The sequence below is a fragment of the Camelus bactrianus genome, chromosome 19 (genome assembly GCF_048773025.1).
Source record: "Camelus bactrianus isolate YW-2024 breed Bactrian camel chromosome 19, ASM4877302v1, whole genome shotgun sequence".
Taxonomy (NCBI): Eukaryota; Metazoa; Chordata; class Mammalia; order Artiodactyla; family Camelidae; genus Camelus; species Camelus bactrianus.
Genome location: NC_133557.1, coordinates 20,143,804 through 20,160,465, shown reverse-complemented (window position 1 = coordinate 20,160,465; position 16,662 = coordinate 20,143,804). Strand labels below are relative to the sequence as shown.

The window sequence follows — 16,662 nt, the reverse complement described above, 5'->3', positions numbered from 1 at the left end:
AGGGGACTGGTTCTCAGGGCTCCTAAAAGACACAGGATGATTCACTGTCATGGAGATGCTGACATAAACACTCCCGGCCAAGCCCAGTGAGTTCTGAGAAGCACAGTCAGATGAGGATGGCGGGGGAGGAGGGAAGCAGATGAGAAGGAATTTCTGGCAGGAGTGGGAGGATGTAGGGAGGTTTTATTTGGTTGGTTGGTTGGTTGGGGTTCTTTTGCAGGAGTGGGGTGGATGGGTTAGGAGGTCCTGTTCAGGCACCGAGCAAGCAAGCCCGAGTCCCCAGCTCTCCACAGGCCTCAAGGACAGGAGGCCAAGAACCAACGGGGCAGACACTTTTTAATTCCACAACCCGTAAACTCCATCTACCAGCCAACGACAAAGTCTTCAGCACACCCTGCTAGCCAGGCCAGGGCTGTCCCACAGAAGTTTCTGCAACAGTGGAAACATTTCTCCGCGCTGCCCAGTACAGAAGCCACTAATCACTTTTGGTTACTGAACACTTGACATGGGGCTAGTACAGCGGAGGAAATGCATTTTCAATTTAAATTAATTTCCATTCAAACGCCACATCTGGCTGCCAGCTACTCTAGGCCCTAGTCTCATCCAGGGGGCAGTTTGGTTCAAAAGCCACCTCTGGGGAGAGCAAGTGGCAGCAAGAGCCTTCAGGGTCACCATCACTGCCCCTCTCCAGGGAGAAACAGCTGCCCAGCTGTTGGGGGTGGGGCGAGCCTCAGAGCGGGGGGACGCCGCGAGCCCGCCGGATGAGGTTAGCCAGCCTCTTGGCCAGGCCGCCCGTGCTGGGCTCCTCGATGTGGAAGGTCCGCGTGAGGAGATTGTAGAAGGAGCCGTAGCACACAGCCACCACCGTGCACGTCAGGCAGATCACGTTGTACGGCATGCTGAAGTCCGGCGTCGGCAGGCTCACCAGCAGTGGCTCCGTGTAGAGCCGCACGAAATGGTTGGAGCTGTCAGAGACTGGGAACCTGGGGGTCAGGACGGGGCGGTGAGGCAGGACCGGCTGCTCCTCCCCATCTCAGCCCCAGCCCCTCTCTCCAGCTGCGCTGGGCCAATTACAACGGTGGGGGTTTTCAAAGCTTTCTTAGCCTCAAAGCCTTTTAAATCACAGTACATAAATCTGATCAAGGGAGAGCTACACTGCTCTGAGGGAGAGGAAAGGGACTCTGCTTTCGCTTAGATGCCTCTTCTTTAGCCTTCTAGTCTCAGCCTAAAGGCCGTCTCCTCAAGGAAGTCTTCCTGGATTACCTCCCCTCACCTAGATTACTCCCCAGCACCCCCCAACCCTCTAGCACAGCATCTCCTCTCTAGGCTGTGAGCAGGAGCAAGGCGGGGCAAGTGTGTTTTGTTCATGGTTGTACACTTGGTGCTCTCAAGTATGCGGCCCCTGACAAGTGCTCAGTTAAATACTTAAGAGAATCAGTGAGTACATGTGGGCTACAGTACTATTCCTCTCACCTACTGATTCTCCCAGAAGCACTTTAGAATCATTTCATGATGACTGTGCAAATATTCTAGACCACCAGGATTTTAACTAGGATTGAGTTAAATCTACACATTAGTTTGGAAGAGGCAACATCTAGCCCCAACCCATCCTGCAGGAACCTGACCGCCTGGGTTAGTGTCCCCAGAAGCCGGCAGCTGAAGTCACACTTACAGGGTGTTGAACAGAGGGCTCTCTTCCCAGTCCATGGGTTTGGCTGCCACCACACTGGGCACAAGGGCGCTAAGGACAGATGGGCTGCAGAGAAGCAGACAGATGCTCCATGAGCCATGTCCCTCCCAGCTCCTCCAGTGAGGCAGGGAAGTGGCAGAGAGGATGGGTCAGGAAATGGGGAGAGAGGATGGGTCAGGAAATGGGGTGCCCACCTGACATAGAAGCCATGGTTGGGGTCCGGGGTGTACTCGGTCCACTTAAGCAGCGCCCGCTCAAACTGGATGGAGACCTTGGTGACCGAGTTGGCCGGCAGCTGAATCAGCATCTCCAGGAGGTGGGGCTGCAGCCGGTCCTGGGCAGGCTGGTAGTGGATGTAACCTGGAGACAGGCAATGGTCACCCACAGCTCTTTCCTGGGGTCAGACCAACTGTACCTCTCGTCCCTACCTAGCGAGGCCTTGGGATCTGGATCAGGATGCCTAGAAGGAGGGCTCTGGAGCACAGAAGCCAGGCAGACTCCTGAGAGGGAGGAGGATCTCAGAAAAGAGAAAAGATGTTTCCAGGACAGCCGTTCCAGGACAGGTTCGATCTAATCCATCTTCACAACATGAAAACTGGGGATATCAGGTGCCTCACATGATGCAACAGAAGTCCACAGAACCACCTGGGAAGTTTTCTTGTCAAAAATATAAGATCTGAATCTTATCAAGTTTCTAAATCCAATGCTCAAGAATACACTAAGAACGAAGGAACATGTTAAACACGGGCAAATCCAGAATGTAGAACATCCTATACAACAAATGACCCAGTTTTGCCAACAAATAAATTAAAAAAAAAAAAAAAAGACTGGGAACTGTTTTGCAGATTTTTGAGACTTGAAAGTATCACCCTCATCTAGACGTAACAGGGGTAACGGGCATGGGGGACTGTATACGGGAACTCTCTGTACCTTCTGCTCAACTTTTCTGTAAATCTAAAACTGCTCTAAAAAAATAAAGTCTATTACTTTAAAAGAAAAACTTAAGAGTATATCAAGAAGCATGTACCCTGAGGACCTTATTTTGATCCAATTCAAACAAACCAATTATAAAGTTATTTTCGAGACCACTTACGGAAACAGGAGTGATATGACAGGTTATATATTTTTAAAGCCTCTTAGAGATGCACACTGAAGTAGTTAAATGTGATTTGATACGATGTCTACGATTTGTTTTAAGATACACTAGCAGAAAAAACAACCAAGCCAAAAAAATCAATAAAGGGAGAGATGAAGCAAAAATGATAGGAAACTGTGGAACAGAACAGAGAGCCCAGAAATGAACCCACACTTATATGGGCAATTAATCTATGGCAAAGGAGGCAAGAATATACAATGGGGGAAACACAGCCTCTTCAATAAATGGTGTTGAGAAAATTGGACAGTTACATGCAAAAGAATCAAATTGGACTACTTTCTCACCATATACAAAATATAACCATGTACAAAATATAACCATGTACAAAAATAAACTTAAAATGGATTAAAGACTTAAATGTAGAACCTAAAATAATACTGCTTCTGGAAGAAAGCATTGGCAGAATGCTCTGTGACTTAGCAATATTTTTTTGAATATGCCTCCTCCAGCAAGGAAAACAAAAGCAAAAATAAACAAATGGGGTTACATCAAACTAAAAAGCTTTTGCACAGTGAAGGAAACTATCAATAAATGAAAAGGCAGCCTATTAAATGGGGGAAGATATTTGCAAACAGTATATCCAATAAAGGGTTAATGTACAAAATATACAAAGAACTCATACAACTTTTCATAAAAAAAAGATTAAAAAAATGGGCAGAGGACCTGAATAGACATTTTTCCAAAGATCACATACAGGTGGCCAACAGACACATGAAAACAATGCTCAACATCACTAATCATCAGGGAAATGCAAATCAAAACCACGAGATACCACCTCACACCTGTCAGAATGGCTGTCATCAAAAAGACAACAAATAACAAGTGCTGGTGAGCATGTAAAGAAAAGGGAGCCCCTGTGCACTGTGTTGGGAATGTAAATTGGTACAGCCACTATGGAAAACAGCATGGAGATTTCTCAGAAAATTAAAAATAGAACTATTATACACAGCAATTTCACTCCTAAATAAAACAAAAACATTAACTCAAAACGACATATGCACCCCAATGTTCACTGCAGCATTGTTTACAATAGCCAAGATATGGAAACAACCTACGTGCCGACTAACAGATAAAAGGATAAAAAGGATATGGTGTATATTTCTCATCCATTAAAAAAAAAAGAAGGAAATCTTAAGGACATTTGCAACAACGTGGATGGACCTGGAAGCTATTATGCTAAGTGAGATAAGTCAGACAGAGACAAATACTGTATACCACTTATATGAGGACTCTAGAAAGTAAAACAAATGAACAAACATAACCAAACAGAAACAGTCATAGATACAGAGAACAAACAGGTGGTTGCCAGAGGGGAAGGGGAGGGGGAAGGAGAGAAATAGGTGAGCGAGATTAAGAAGTACAAAATTTTAGCTGCAAAATAAATGAGTCACAGGTATGAAAGGTACAGTGTAGGGAATATAGCCAATAATTATGTATTATATTTGTATAATGACAGGTGGTAACTAGACCTATCATGATGATCATTTTGAAAGGCAAAGAAATACTGAATCACTATGCTGTGTACTGGGAACTCACATAGTGTTATAGGTCAATTATATTTAAACTCATAGAAAAAGAAATCAGATTTGTGGTTCCTAGAAGTGGGGGGAGGAGAAACTGGATAAAGGTAGTCAAAAGGTACAAACTTCCAGTTAGAAGGCAAGCAAGTAGTAGGGGTGTAATGTACAACATGAAAGATATAATTAACACTGCTGTACGTGACACACGGAAGTTGTTAAGACAGTAAATCCTGAGGGTTTTCATCACAAGGAAAAACACTTTTTTTTCTATGTCTTTAATTTTGTATCCATATGAGATGTTGGATGTTCCCTAAACTTACCATGGTCATCAATCCACAATGCACATAAGTCAAATCATTATGCTGAATATCTTAAACTTACAATGTCCTCTATGCCAATGACATCTCAGTAAAACGGGAAGAAAAAAATCAACAGCAACAACAGCAAACAAACAAAAAAAGGATATGGAGCTGGAGACTGCTGAGGCCAGGTGATGGGAACACGGCAGTTCACGGCACCATCCCATTTGAGTATGTGCTTGAAATTTTCCAGAGCAAAAGGTAGAAACACAAAACAGTAAAACCTACAAAATACACAGGTAGGATGTTCGAAGTAGAGATTCTGAAGGTGGTACAGACAGTGATGCTGAAAATAAGTGAAACTATTAACCACAGGCTAGAAAATATGGGAAACAACAGAGGGGTTGACAGGTGATTTTCGGTCTGTCTGTTTGGGGTGTGCTATTCCCTCTTCTTAGGGAAAATTCCTAAGAAGTTTGCTTCTGTGTTACTAAGTCTTCCTCCAGTCCAAAGGAAAACAAGCGCTTTAATGCTATGCCCGGCATCTCACAGAAAGCACTCAGTAAATACTAACTCCTCCTTAGAAAAATAGCAGGAGATAAAAACAAATAAAAAAAAATTTTTTAAACTACACCCTTTTACCTCTCCCAAGGAAGCAAAACCATTTACTCTGTTATCTGTTTCATTTCCAACACTCTGCTTTTCTTGTTAACCCTTTCTCCACCTGAAAGAGTCTATGAATCATCAGAAAAACAAAACAAATGTGCCCAGGGCATCAGGAAGAAGGAGAAAATAAGTGGAAAAGATAAGGAAACATCTGCCCTCATCAAGTCCTATTAAGAATCATGGCGGGGAGGGTTGGGGGGTAAATTAGGAGTTTGGGATTAACAGATACACACTACTATATATAAAGTAAACAACAAGGACCTACTGTATAGCACAGGGAGTTATAGTCAATATTGTGTAATAACCTATAACGGAAAAGAATCTGAAAAGGAATTATGTGTGTAACTGAATCACTTTACTGTACACTTGAAACTAACATAACATTGTAAATCAACTATACTTCAATGAAAATAAATTTTTTTTTAAAAGTTTAATTGAAGAAAGAAAAAAAAAGAATCACTCATCCTATGTGCTTTACTTATTTTTGCTTTATAAACACTTGGCAGATCTGGCATTGGTGAGGCCATCCTTTCCAGCTGTCAAACCATTCCTAACTCCTGATGGCTGTGTAGATTTCCAAGGTACTTCTGGAATTATCCTGAGAAATGAGGGTTGGGGGGACCTGGAGGGAGAGGGAGTGGGGGTTGGGGGCTGGTCGGGGGACTCACTCGGTTTGTTCTCCTTGCCCTTGGAGGTGATGGAGAGGGTGTGCACGTACAGCCGCAGGTACCAGGGCACGGTGTCCAGCAGCAGCACAGGGAAAGCCCGGAACGGGTGGGTGTTGTACAGCAGCGTGCTCAGCTCCCCGCTCTGCAGCCCATAGCCGCTCACATACCGCTGGGCGTACAGGAAGGGCACGGGTGGGGCCTCTGTGTGGAGAAAAGTCAACGGTTAACCACTCTTTAAAAAAAAAAAGGGTGGGTCACTCCCCACCCCCACTCCCTGGGCCAGCTTCAGAGTCTCAAAGCCAGGGAGGGGAGGGGAAATGCTCTACCAGCAGAACTAGGAAACTCGCATTCTGGAATCATCCCTGCCTTCCCCTACCCACAGCGATGACAACAGAATTACTATTATTTACTAAGTAGTTAGATGTGCCACGTTCTGCACCCCTTCAACCCAAACCAAGTACGCTCACGATATTCCAAAACTGTCCTTGGTAACACTGAACACAATCACAATTAACTGATTGCTCAATGCATGCTTCAACTACTAGATGTTATATTTCTTCAAAAGCAGGGTATTCCTGTTTTCAAAAAGAAATATTTGTTGATTGAATGAATGAATGCTTGAATGAACTCCATATTTTACATTAATTATCACGTCCAATCTGCTGGGTATTACTGCTCCCATTTTCAAGACGAGGCAGGAAGGTCAGGAACCTGCCCAGGGTCACAGAGCTTAGAAGAGGTGGGGTGAGAACCAGGCCATCTGACTCCAGGAATCTGGGTCGAAACACACACTTGTTGTCTCATGGGGAAGAGTCAGGGCTGCGAGCGGTGGTCTGGCGGCCCATCCCCCACTCACCATTCTCTGGGGGTCTCTTCCACTTAAGCTGGAGGTTGAGGCTACGCGAGTTGTTGATCACGGCCGTGTCCAACAAGTCATAGACGGCATAGGTCTTCCGGGTGCCCAGGATGACGTCCTGGTATGTGGTAAAGGGCGGCGGGTTCACTTCCAAGGTCTCATTGTCCTGGGGACACATCGGTAGGGCTGAGAAGTGAGCAGGAGGGAGGATGGGGTGGGGAGAGAGGGGCAGATGTGTGTGGCTGGAAACCTCAGTACCTGGTTGTAGCTGGTGATGTCCACATAGACTCGGCTTTCTGAAGCCAGGGGGCAGGGCTCAGTGAGGGTTCGCGAGAACATCCTGAAGAGGGACCAGTCTGAGGAGCAGAGTGGGGGTTGAGCGGGGTGGGGGTGGGGAGCAGGACTAGGCCCTCTCCACATAGGAAGGGCAGGGCTAGCGATGGGTGGGTGGAGCTGAGTTGCCAAGGTAGCTCACCTTTCTTCCCCTGCCCGGTGACGAAGGCGTCAAATACAACGGAAAGGGTCTGCCTCAGCTCCCAGGAGATGCTGGTACAGCGTGCATTCTACCACAGGGGCCAAAGGGCAGCAGTGAGGATGTCCCACTCCCCCAACCGCAGGGTCCCAGGGACTACTACCGGGACTCAATCCCTTGTCTATTACGTACCTCCCATCCACCACTACTGAGCACTTAACCCTGTGCCAGCAGCTTTCTGTGCATCAGTGGGATGAACCACCGCCAACAACCAGATGCTACTATTATTCTCATTTGACAGATGAGAAAACCTGGCTCAGGGAAATAAAATGACTCACTCAGGGTCATGCCAGCTGGTGCGTGGCTGAGTCAACAGCTACATGCGCACTGCTATGGCTCTTAACCACTATGCCCTGGGACAGAGACTTAAGTGAACGCTTGCCAGGCAATCACTCAATTTCCCTGGTGTGTGGCCAACGCGCTGAATAATCATCATCGCATCTCGCACCAACCACTGGCTCAGCCCTCGACAGACACTGGGCTACGTGCCTTGCCTGCACCTTCTCTCAGAGCCCCCTGGAGGGTCCCCAGCCCTGATCCCCATGACTTACTCTGCACACAGGGCGGATGTGCACAGCCTGGGAGTGGTAGCTTGTGTGGAACAGGCGATCAGCCTTCAGCAGCACAGAGAGGCCTGCCTAGAGGAGGTGGGGAGAGAGGAAAGGTCAGAGCCCTGCACAGTGGGGCACCCAGGCAGGAGGCAGAGGTTATGGGCAAACACACCCTGGCTGTCAGGCAGTGAGGAGGCATCGGTCAACTCCATCCACTCTTAGGGGCTCCCACTCACGTTCAGGCCCCTCTGGCCTCACCTTGGAACTGCAGGGCAAGAGCTTCTTCCATGGGGTGAGGTTCTCAGTGCAGACAACCTCCCGCGGCAGCACGGCATAGCGCAGGAAGTAGTGATCCGTGCCTGAGGGAGACAGAAGCCTGTCTGGGGGCGCCTTGGGGCCCCACTCCTCGGGACCCACGCTCTCTAGCACCACCACCTTAACAGTCCCAGCTGCAGGTGGGACATCCTCCTCCCTTTGGGAGAAGGCAATGCAGAGACAGCAGGGTCTCAGGAAGCCTTCCACTGGGGCCCGCACACCCAGGGGATCTGTGATCTGGCCCCACTGAGGAAGGATGAAGTAGAGGGGAAAGGAGGCAAAGGTCTGGGTCAGAGGTGACAGGAAGAAAGAAAGGGCCGCAGGGCTGTCTCACCATTGGCCAGCCCCAGGGGTTTGAAGGAGGCGGTGGGCGTGACCGTGTTGGTGGAGTCGATGAAGTTGAGAGAGGCGCAGAAGATCCCTGAGAGGACGTTACTGAGCTCCTTCCAAGACTTATCCACACTAGATGGAGACACAAACCCACTCACTGTCCTGGGGCCACCTCTGCTCCCTCCCTTAAAGGCTGCAGCGGGCTGCCAAACCATCAGGCTGGCTACTGCTGGAGCTGGGACTGTCCCTGCTCAGCCTGCTTCCTGGGTCTCCCCCATCAGCCCCTTCCTCACTCTCCGCTGGACCTCCCTGCATTCCCACAGCTCTTGCCTTAGGGTTCTTCCTCCTGCCTGGGAATGCCTCCTCACTCCTCTCTGCCCTCTTCAAGGAGGCTCCCTCCACCAGGAAGCCTTCCTGCCCTCCTCAACCACAGCCTCCTCCCTGGGCTGCTGACATTCTGACCACCCAGACCTCTCACTCAGCCCCTCTAGGAATGGCTGCGTAGCAGCAGCATCTCATCCTAAGCATCTTTTCTCCCCATCTAGTCTGTGAGCAACCTGAAGACAGGGAGCTAGTCTGGGTCACCTATGAACATCCCACAGCACTATGTAAAGTGCCCCACACCTCAGAGGCCGAGATCAGCTCACTGATCCACCCCGAGGTGTGCTCAGCTGGGCAAAACTACATGCTTCCCGCTGAATACCCTGGGTAAGTCCTGGATCTGTCCCCAGGGTGGGAAGTCTTACATATACAAAGGTTCACTGAACAAGGAAAAACAACCATTCTAGGGCCCCACAAAACATCAAATTAAATTAGACATTTTTTCTTAGAGAGATGTGCTCTTTATACGAATAACAGAATAAAACTAGAAATCTGAATAGCAGCTCCGTATTATCGGCAGTTATGAGGGGAGACAGTGACAGCAGAGGATTTGGGATAAGAGGCAAGGAAATTGGAGTTCAGGCAAGAGAGAAAGTCTAGGGGCTTGCTCCTCATTGAAATTGCCTTAGAGCTGTCCTGGAGTTTTTCAATAATCTGTCCCGAGTTTTCCAATTGCTCCAATCCCTAAGCCTCAAATAAAGGCTACAAACTGGAAATCCAAAAGTTCTACCCAAACCATGGTCATGTTTCATTTGATGGGCACAACATTAACCCACATAGCATTTCCTGAATTTCTTCACGACTTGCTGTGATTTAAATTTGCAATTTTCACATTAAAATCCAGATTTCTGGTAACTCTCGAAAAATGAGAGTATCTGGTGACAGCAGACCTCTATTCCCACGTGGCAACAATCCACAGGGGCTGAGTGGCAGCTGTCCTCTCAAGATCTCCAGACTGCCGCAGGCCCCACCACTCTCTACTATTACTCTAAAATCTTTTTTATCACCCACGTGCTTCAGATATCTCATAGTGGGATGCAGAGGCTGTTGTAGTCCAACTGCCTAGACCCACCCTTTCCCAAATAAAAGCAATTCCTCTAATACAGAGATCTGGCATTTTGTAGGCCAATTCTAGCCCACATGTATTTTGTTTGGCCCTCGTGGCATTTTTATTATTATTATTATGTGAATGAATGTCCTTTCCAAGTTTATCCAATTTGCCACAACTTTCTATCACCTTACATTCAAGTAAACTTCAAATATTTGCCTCTATAGTTGGACGAATATGCTCCCTCAGGCCTGAAAGTATTAGGGGAAGGAAATGTATTCAGAAAAGTAAAGAATGCCACTAAGTCGTAACATTTCTTACTTCCAATGCCAGGTTTACTCCCCTTGGAATTGCTGACCTCAAGGGTAGTGGCAGGATGGCAACATCTGCCCCTACCACATTCCCACTGTGGCCTGCCACAGGCCTCAAGGTGGGCACTCACTCAGTGACGGTGTCTTGGAACCAGACCCAGAGCTCTGCACCTGAGGGGGCCTGCAGGAAGGGTGTCCCCCAGTATCGAGTCCTCCAGAAGCCTTGGGTGAGCGACAGGTGCAGCTCGCGTAGAGAATACTTGGAGATCAGCTGTCCCAGGGCTTTGGGGAAGAGCCTATAATGAGACACTGGAGAAGGGGGAGCAAGTGAATGATGATCCTAGAGGGAGAGTTCTCAGCCAACCCCCAATCCAAAAAAAAAAAAAAAAAATACACCCCAGCTCTGGGGTCAGAGGAATCTAAATTCCAGCCCAGAATGGGTCACTAACTAGCCATGTGATCTTGGAGACGTACCTTTAACTCTGTACACCTCCAATTTCTTCCTTGTAATCGCTCACAGAACTTAGCACTGTGCCCAGCACATAGGATAAATGGTAACCATCAACAACAGCCCAATCATCAGTGTTGCTGACAGAGGGTTCTAAATAAAGGTTTGGAGTGGCAGCCTGGAGCTGTGGAAAAGAGCACTGGAGTATAACTAAGGAGGAGTCACTGCTCCTCTTCGGACCTCGATTTCTCCATGGACACAATGGGATTCTCCACTAAGTATCCCATTCTTCCGTAAGAACCATCTTTGTCGGGCCCCAAGCCCAGGGACCAGAACCTCATCCAGGGAGCAGTCCCCGCTCGCCAAGGCTTGCTTGCCTCCACCCCACTGCCAGCAGGTACCACAGACACCTTTCTCCGGTCAGTCCCCTCTTCTCACCTTCTTCCCGTGGCAGCTCCGAATCCCAGCGAGTGCGGAACTGGAATGTGGCGGCTACGTCCCCAGAAGGCAGAGGGGTGATGACCAACTCCTCCCGCAGGCTGTCGCGTGGGGGCTCTGCATAGCCCCAGCCGCTCGGCCCCAGAAGCAGCAATACCAGCAGAAAAAGCGGCACGACCGCCGCCATGCCTCCGGCTGCTTCCGCCTCCCAGCGATCCCGCCCCCTCGAGGGGCCACCCTCCAATAGGAAGAGCGTATAAGCAGTGACTTCCGGTACCGTCACGGAAGCCGGGGTGTGTCTACCAGAGGGACTGCCTGGGTAGGCCCTTCAGTTCAGGGCTGATGGATCTAAAGAGGCGCTGAGAGACCTTGAAGGGCTGTGGGCACAGGCGTGGGAGGGGCCGAGACTGAGGACCCCCGCCTTCCCCATGGAAAATGCTTAATAATACCAAGCGCCGTCAATGTCATTGTGCCTCCCTGATAGATGAAGAAACATACTGAAAAAGGTTCCTTTTGCGAGGTCACACGGCCGGGCTCTTGCTTCCCTCCGCTTCTAGTGCTCTGTTTGCTCGGTCCTAAGCCTCGCCTAGCCCCTCTGGTGCAGGGCTTTCCCGCAAAACCCTCAAATAACTGGCGTTTTTATTATGAAAAAATTTCTAACATACAGGAATGTTAAAAGAATGAACACCTGTTTCCCCGTCACTAGATTCCACCATTAACATTTTACTCTAATTTATCATATATCAGTCTATAACTCCCTCAATTCATCTAATGTTTTGATGCATTTCAAAGAAATTTCAGGCATAAGTACACTTCCCCTTATATATTTCAGCATGCATATCATTAGAGTCCAATATTTGTTTACATTTTTCTTTCGGTGTAAAATTTACATACAATGAGATGCACAACTCCGAAGTTCATTCCGCACATTCACTGAGTCCAACAAATGGATACCCTTGTGCAACTCCTATCAGGTTACAGAAGATTCGTAAAACCCCTGAAAGTTGGCTAATGCCCCTTGCCAGTCCTTGTGCCCCTTGCCTTCCAGAGGCAACCGCCGTTCTGATTTTCCTCCACAGAATAGATTAATCTGTTCCAGAGTTTCGTATAAATGAAAGCATCATATGGTAAGTTTATTTTGTGCAAGACTTCTCTCCTGGGAAGAATGTTTTGAGAATCATTCATTTGCTTGCATATTTGTTTCTTTTCATTTCTGTGTAGTATTATGTTGGATGAATATACCATAGTTTATCCATTTTCCTGTCCATATACACCTGAGCTCTTTCAAGCTTTTAGTTCTCATGAGCTAGGCTGCTACACAAGTTACTTTGTAAGCATATGCTTATTATATCCTTTGGGTAAATGTTTAAGAGTGGTCAGAGTAGGCTGAAGTTTAATTTTATAAGAAACTGCTAGATCTTTCTCCAAAATGTATCATTTCATACTTGCACCAACTATGTATGAGCCCCACGCTCCCATTGCTCCACAACGTTTGTTTTTAATCTGGGAGGCTTTTTAGTTTTCATCACATGGCTGTGTATGTAGTAGTATCTTACCGTGGTTTTAATTTGCAGCTCCTTGGTACCTAGTGATGTTGAACATCTTTTCATGTGCTTATCGGCTATTCATATATTTTCTTTTGTGAAGTGTCTTAAAATCTTTCCCACCTCTCCTCTTTTGTACTTCCTTATCTTTTTATTATTGAGTTGTAAGAGTTCCAAACAGTTTCTGTTTTGATTTTTCCACCTGCCCAATGGGAAACACATTCATGAAGGACTTTTTGCACAGTCTCTTGGTAAAACATGATACTTCTCTGAAGAGCCAAACTTGGTGTCTGGCAGGTCTGCCAAGATATGCCCTAACTAACCAGAGAGGAAGTGTCAAAAAGGTGTCTTTATCTCATTATGCCCTGATTCTACTTACATCCAGTGTTCCTGCCTCTCTAGACACAGAATAGAAGGAAGGCCATGAGCTTAGATGTCAGGTTCAAATCCCCACACCAACCTTTAATCCATACGAGCATGAGCAACCCGAGTGTCACTTTTCCTGCTCTGTAAAATGGATAAACCTGCTCTCAGGGTTGCTGTAAGGATCACAGATTAGGTACAGTAGAATCTGGAATGTAGTAAGTGCTTGATAACATCTACTGAGTAATAACATTTACTCAAACAAGTCTATGAGGTAGGTACTATTATCTCCATTTTACAGATGAATAAACTGAGGTACAGAAATTCAGCTAATTGCCTAAGATCACAGTGGGTGATGGAGCCAGGACTAGAGCCTTCTCCCTCTCTAGTGTGCTACAGCCGACATTATATTTCCATTATCTGTGGCCATGTCTCTTCCTGGGAGAACTCTTGGCCAGCCTAGTATTTTAGTTGCCTTAGCAAGGAGGCTAGCACATAGTGGGTTCTCAGAATGTTTGAATGAGCAAACAAACAAGACAACATCATTGTACAGCTCCATGTTGTCCCCACACTGCAGTGCTGTTCACAGTATCAAGTTCTGTGCACCCTGGGGACTGCTAGAGTGTGAACTGTCTAGGGAATCTTCCCCTGAGATGTGGTCCCTCCTATCTCCTCCACAGCACAGGATTCTACAGGATGTCTTCTTCCATCCTTTCCAGAGTCTATGACAAGTCCACGCAACAGACAGAAGACACCACACTGTGGCCTGGAGACTGAAAGCTGGGCTGCTTGCCTCAAAGTTGGCTCCAAATCATCCCCCCATCTCCAGGAGCCCTGTGTGGCCTCAAAAAAACAGTCAGCTGGAGACGCTGGCTCTGAAGGCCAGCCAAGCCCCTGTGGTTTGGCAGAAGAAAAGGTCATTGTCCAAACAGGAAGTGGTCCTGGGGTCTCAGCAGACCCTAGGCTTTCCCAGGCAGGGCTGGGGCTCATTGCAGCTGAACTGAAGGCTCCCTGTAGGCTCATGAACAATTCCCCCCTCCAGAGGGCTGTCGATCCTGCTCCCCAGGCAAGCTCTTGCCCCACAGCCCACCGATCTTAGCATTGTGTGCCTGGAGTTATTGATATGTTGACGGCAACCACACTAGTCCAGCTTCCCATCATTGACCTTGGAGGGGAGTGGGGTGATCCCAAGAGCTGAGAAGCAGAGCTGTGGATATGATGGGGTGCAGCCCAGGAGAAGGCTCAGCCACAGTCAGACAGGAGGTTGAGCTTGCTACTCCAAAGGAAGGGAGAAAGCACAAGAGGACAGAGACCATGTCTTCTGTGTGCAGCAAAGTCAGTGGTAACCCAGCAAAACCACCGAATTTTACATGAGACTGAGCTTTGGCCCAGCTTAGTGGATGATCTCAACTTCAACACAGAGGCTTTCAGGGAAAAAGGGGCACAAAACTCCCACAAGTTTCTCAGTAGTGCTAGAAAAAGCCCTTAAGAACTGTCACTTACAATGGCCTCCTGCAGGGCTGGAAGCAAAGTGGGACTATTGGGAAGACTGCAGCCCTGTCACTCAGCCTGGATGGCACAGAGCTTTGAGATTTAGGCTGAAGGGCACTCATCCCATGGGTGGTTTGATGTATGAAAGGAAGTGGAATGATTTATTTTTTCTGATGTGAAAAATGACTTGATGTTCCTTAAGGCTAGGTCCTTTAACCCCCGCTCCCTTCATTCCACACTCTCCCTGGGCAAGCTCACTCACACCCATGGCTACACTTGCCACCTATACACTGATAACTCATCTATTTATTTTTCCAGCCCAATCCTCTCATCTACATCCCACACTAATGGGTCCAAGTACCTACTCAAAATGTCCTCTTGGTCTCAAAAACATCTCAGACTCAACATATCCAAAACCCAATTTATGACCTTCTTCCCAAACCTGGTTCTCTCCTTAAACCCCCCATCTAGGGGAAGAACCTTCCAAACCATCCTGTTGGTACAAGGCAGGAGCAATGGTGGCACCCTTGACCTCTTCCTCTCTCACACCCACCTATCCACTATTTTGGAATTTGCCTCCTAAGTATCTCTTTATCCCTTCCATTTTTCCACATGCACACACACACACCCCTACCTCCACCATCTTCCATTACCTCTCATCTAGATGGCTGCAGTTGTCTCCTGGTTTCCGGGAATCCACTCTGGTCCCCTCCAATCAGTACTCCCTACAAGGAATCCTTCCAGCCAGTCTCCCCCAGTCTACTCCTACTCATCCTTCAGATCTCAGCTCAAAAGCCACTTCCTCCAGGGAAGCACCTCGTGACCTCTCTGAATAAGCTATTAACTCCTTCCTAGCACTAGTCCTAGTTGCAATTTGACATTTGGGCCCCCAGTAGACCCTAAACTCCCAAAGAGCAGGACTGTCTTTTTTTGTTTTTGACACTACCACATTCCCAAGGCCAAGTTCAGTGTCTTACACACGTTAAACACTGACATTTCGTATTTATTGAATGTCATTTAATCGTTTATATCCTGCCTCAGCCCAGCTAGGCTAACCATCCCCACCGTCTTCTGGGCCACCGTTACCTCTCGCATGGATTATTACGTCTGTCCTGTTCCTGTCCTCTTCCAGTATCTTTACACTGCAGCCAGAATTATCTTTATAACAAGCAACTCAACCACTTGTAATCCTTTATTACTTCCAATAAAGTTCAAATTTGTTAACATGGAAACTGCTAGTTATCTACCCAATCACTACTATTCTCTTGTTTCTTAGTAATGTAGCTGATTTTATCAAGACAGCAGTGTGCCCTACTAAAGGATGGTCCCAGCCTCCTCAGCAGCCAGGGTGCTTCTGAGAGGTTTGGCAGGAAGCAGAGAAGTCAGATGCATTGGTAGCTGAAATCAAAAGGGTTATTATCTCTCCAAAGAATCTTTGGAAGTGGCTTTTGACCAGAATCTCCTTTCTTCTAGATAATGCTGTGTCCCTATGTCTACGAAATGTCCGGAAAACATTCCTCATGTTACCAAGTTCCGGCCGATAAGATGGAAGTGGATACTATTGGTTAGAACGTCCAAAAATGCTTCTCAAAGTGGGAATAGACAGCTGGCGGTGCCTTTTTGGCCCATCCCCAATTTCTTCTCCTGCTTTCCACTGGTTTCAACCACATGATGGCTGGGGCCTCAACAACCATACTGGACATGAGATATCAATGAGAACCCAGCCATGCGCCTTAGGTGGCTGAGCAAAAAGAGCCAAAAGGACCTGGGTGCCCAGTAACTGTGGAGCGACCACATAGCCCTGTACTTTGGACTTCTTTCATATGAGGAAATAAAATTTGTATCTGAAGTCACTGATACTTTGCTAGCAGTCAAACTGAAACTTGATACAGGCTTCAAAGCATGTCCTGACCTGACCTTTGTCAGTCTTACCTGTCCCCTCATTTCCTGCTCAAATTCAAAAATTCAGCCAAGCTGAATGTTTTTCAGTTCTGCAGGACATTTCTCTCCATTTAAAGTCTCTCCAAGCTGCTCTTTCTGCCTGGATTACAGATC

The 16,662-nt window shown here is 47.3% G+C and overlaps 1 protein-coding gene across 2 annotated transcripts; it reads right to left on the bottom strand.

The window, feature by feature from the left end:
• Positions 1–163: 163 nt before the first annotated feature.
• PIGT (phosphatidylinositol glycan anchor biosynthesis class T) lies at positions 164–11,441 on the bottom strand. Of its 2 annotated transcripts, XM_010958682.3 has the most exons (12): positions 11,210–11,440; positions 10,455–10,632; positions 8,588–8,715; positions 8,197–8,297; positions 7,939–8,025; positions 7,331–7,418; positions 7,114–7,211; positions 6,856–7,021; positions 6,000–6,200; positions 1,885–2,050; positions 1,673–1,756; positions 164–983 (listed from the first exon to the last, which is right to left on the bottom strand). In XM_010958682.3, the coding sequence occupies exons 1-12, from the start codon at positions 11,394–11,396 to the stop codon at positions 731–733; spliced, it is 1,737 nt and encodes a 578-aa protein (XP_010956984.1). In that variant the 5' UTR covers positions 11,397–11,440; the 3' UTR covers positions 164–730. The 2 variants fall into 2 exon arrangements, with proteins under 2 accessions (XP_010956984.1, XP_045375297.1); XM_045519341.2 differs by lacking the exon at positions 8,588–8,715 and having other exon boundaries at positions 10,495–10,632; positions 11,210–11,441.
• Positions 11,442–16,662: the final 5,221 nt, after the last annotated feature.

Excerpts from the sequence above, each read along its gene's own strand:
- PIGT (XM_010958682.3), bottom strand. The coding sequence starts at position 11,396 with ATGGCGGCGGTCGTGCCGCTTTTTCTGCTGGTATTGCTGCTTCTGGGG. Across the intron at positions 7,022-7,113 it reads ACATCACCAGCTACAACCAG|GACAATGAGACCTTGGAAGT; the intron begins GTACTGAGGTTT and ends ATGTGTCCCCAG. Across the intron at positions 984-1,672 it reads AGCCCTCTGTTCAACACCCT|GTTCCCAGTCTCTGACAGCT; the intron begins GTAAGTGTGACT and ends CCTGACCCCCAG.